This window comes from Labeo rohita, unplaced genomic scaffold, assembly GCF_022985175.1.
Source record: "Labeo rohita strain BAU-BD-2019 unplaced genomic scaffold, IGBB_LRoh.1.0 scaffold_2499, whole genome shotgun sequence".
Taxonomy (NCBI): Eukaryota; Metazoa; Chordata; class Actinopteri; order Cypriniformes; family Cyprinidae; genus Labeo; species Labeo rohita.
In genome coordinates this window covers 3817-6934 of record NW_026128769.1, presented here as the reverse complement: position 1 = coordinate 6934, position 3118 = coordinate 3817, and the positions used below count along the sequence as shown (strand labels likewise).

The 3118-nt window shown below is 30.2% G+C and overlaps 1 protein-coding gene across 1 annotated transcript; it reads right to left on the bottom strand.

Moving 5' to 3' along the window:
• Nucleotides 1-712: 712 nt before the first annotated feature.
• Nucleotides 713-1861, bottom strand: LOC127159785 (fucolectin-5-like). Its single transcript, XM_051102543.1, has 2 exons — nucleotides 1686-1861; nucleotides 713-1463 (listed from the first exon to the last, which is right to left on the bottom strand). The coding sequence occupies exons 1-2, from the start codon at nucleotides 1859-1861 to the stop codon at nucleotides 1322-1324; spliced, it is 318 nt and encodes a 105-aa protein (XP_050958500.1). The 3' UTR covers nucleotides 713-1321.
• Between the last annotated feature and the right edge of the window lie 1257 nt (nucleotides 1862-3118).

Sequence of the window (3118 nt, the reverse complement as noted above, 5' to 3'; positions counted from 1 at the left end):
GTATAAGGCCTCCAAAATGCCAAATTACAAAACATGTTAAAATAATAACAGTTTCTTTATGAAATACACATACACTGATAATGGTGCTTGCATTCATGTGTAGTGTTGGAAAAAATAACAGAAAATAAATAATGTGTGATTGTGTGTACTTTCAGATTACGTTTTATATCCACCTTGTTTTAAACTTCCCATTAAATGTCCACACTGACAAAACAAAGCAAGAAAAGAAAGAAATTATATTCATTTTTATATATCAACACAATAAAATGCATGCCATCACATGCTCAAATTATTCTATTGATATATTTATTGCAAGACTTTCAGAATCAATCAGTGGACATGATAACAACATAGCATAATGTTTCACAGCTATACATCACCAGTATTTGGTAAGTTGCATAATTGTGTTTCATACATGGTCCACATTTATTTACATGACATTTGTTAATACTGTCAAAGCGAAATGGTCACATATTTTTAAACAGTAACACTTAAAAAGTGAAAAAAGAAGAATTAGGGAATTAATAAACTATGAAAATTCTTACTAGATACTACCCAGCATTGCCAATGAGTAACTAAGTACACAATCTAGTGAAAATAGGAACAAAGGAAACGAGGTCAAAAACACAGGTAAAAGGACATACATGTGACGCAAGGGAGAAAACAGTTCAAGACAAAGTCCTTTTGGGATAATGTGCTATTATAGCATGCCTTTATGTTTTCCAACTTGAACAGAATTGGATGTAATTTGATTAAATAAATTCACTTAATAGGTAATTACGTGTTACGATTTGACATCATGCACATGGAAACATATTTTGTCAAGAACACCATGAACATAGTAATGAATTATGGATTGTTTTAAAACATTTTTCTCTGGATTTAAAGATTCTTGGAAACATTTGAGATAATGTAAGTACACAAGTCAGTAAAATATATAACACTGTTTTTGGGATATTTTAGTAAAAAAAAATCTTACATATTGTGCCTCAGCACATTGAGCAGTACACTTATTATCATATTTTAAAGAGACTACAAGCAATTATGAAAGTACATATAAAGATGTACTAAAGTCCCAAGTGGTTTAAAAAATCACTCAGTAGTTCAACTAATTGCATTTAATATTACCTTAAAGATGTGATACATTTGTAATCAATTACAAATAGAATTTGCACTTATGTGTGTTCTTTTAAAGTATCCTATCTGCACAATAAGTACACTTTTTAAAAGTGTATTTAAGTACACTTTTTTCACAAGGGATGGCCTGAGGACGAGTACATTTTCAACAAATTAAAAAAATCTATTATTTTTTAAGTGCTTCTCAATCCAGGGGTGATCCGTACACTTCAACCGTAAGATATTCTTCCCGTCCTGGAATAACAACATTAATGTAACGTCCTTCCATCCCATTACATTCAAAGGTGGCGGAAAGACCAGCAGGAATGAAAGAGATCACAGCACACCTGAAGAAAAGGAGAGTTAAGCATCTTGGGAAATTCTGAACCACCACTAAAATCCAAAGCAAAACCCAGCAGCTACACTGTTGCAAGTAAAAAAAGCACACAATACTGCACTCATTTGTAAGTTATATGTTACTTTTTTAATGTTGTACTAATTCTCATAATGCAGTAAATTCTAAATGTATTTAAAGAAAAATAAAGAGATTTAGAAATGAATTCATTTACCTGGGATTGTTACTGCCGTTGTTCTCCAGACTGTTTCCAATCCTGATTTCTGCCCCATTCAGTCTTGAAGGAACACTGTCTATACCCTGTTTGTTATTACTACTGAGAACACTTTGTGCCTTTTCAGTAGGTCCAGTCTCCACCAGGCACTGAGAGCTTTTTCGGTGTGGGTACATGATCCATGAGTGTAAACACCATTTTTGTTCCCATCAATGGCATTGGATGCAAAACCATTAACATAGAGGGAAATCTGTGTAGTTTCTGTGTAGCTTTTCCTTGTAAAGCCACATTTTCACCTACAACAACAGATCCAAGTGAATTCATAGTTTTGAACAGAGAACTTGTCTTATAGTCTAGAAATGAAAAACAGTTTTTTTCAACTGCTTACACGCATTTTCAAAACTTTGCCTCTTTTTTTCCAAAACTTTACACACAAATCTAAGAATTGCACACACAAAATGTAAAATGCCTCAAATCTCTTGCAAAATGAAGCACTGCATTCAAAATATCACAAACTCAAAACTCAAGTCTCAAAAGCAAACATTTGTTTTACGTTGGAAACACCTTTGTCATAATATTATATTTTTGGATATATCCTATACACACATTTATTCAAAACCTAAAACTCTTCTTTCATGAGCTATATGTATATTTCTGTATAAGATTTAAAGTAATTGGCAGAGAGATGTTGAAAAATATGGTATACCAAACTGTTATTATTATTATTATTATTTTACTGTAAGCATTTGTGGTTGTGAATACAGTATTACACAGTACGAAAGAAAATAAATATTCTACTAGTCAAAAGTTTTTAAACAGTAAGATTTTTAATGTTTTTTTAAAGAAGTCTCTTCTGCTCACCAAGCCTGCGTTTATTTGATCCAAAATACAGCAACAATAGTAAACTTTTGAATTAGTTTTACTATTTAAAATAACTGTTTTCTATTTGAATATATTTTAAAATGTAATTTATTCCTGTGATTTCAAAGCTAAATTTTTAGCATCATTACTGCAGTGACATAATCCTTCAGAAATCATTCTAATATTCTGATTTGCTGCTCAGAAAAAAAGAAGAAAAAAATTATTATTATTAAATATTATTATTATTATTATTATTATTATTATTTTGTTGTAAATAGCTGAGTAGATTTTTTTTCAGGTTTCTTTGATGAATAGAAAGTTCAGAAGACTAGCATTTATATAGAAATTTTTCTATTCATCAAAGAATCCTGAAAAAAAGGTACTTAACTGCTTTAAATATTAATGATGATGATAATAATAATAATAATAATAAATGTTTCTTGAACAGCAAATCAGCATATAAGAAAGATTTCTGAAGGATCATGTGACACTGAAGACTGGAGTATTGATGCTGTAAATTCAAAAGCTTTTTGTCTATATCACAATATATTACATATTTACAATATATTCAC

Coding starts and splice junctions, on each gene's coding strand:
- LOC127159785 (XM_051102543.1), bottom strand. CDS start 1,861: ATGTACCCACACCGAAAAAGCTCTCAGTGCCTGGTGGAGACTGGACCT. Junction 1,464..1,685: donor AACGGCAGTAACAATCCCAG/GTAAATGAATTC, acceptor CCTTTTCTTCAG/GTGTGCTGTGATCTCTTTCA.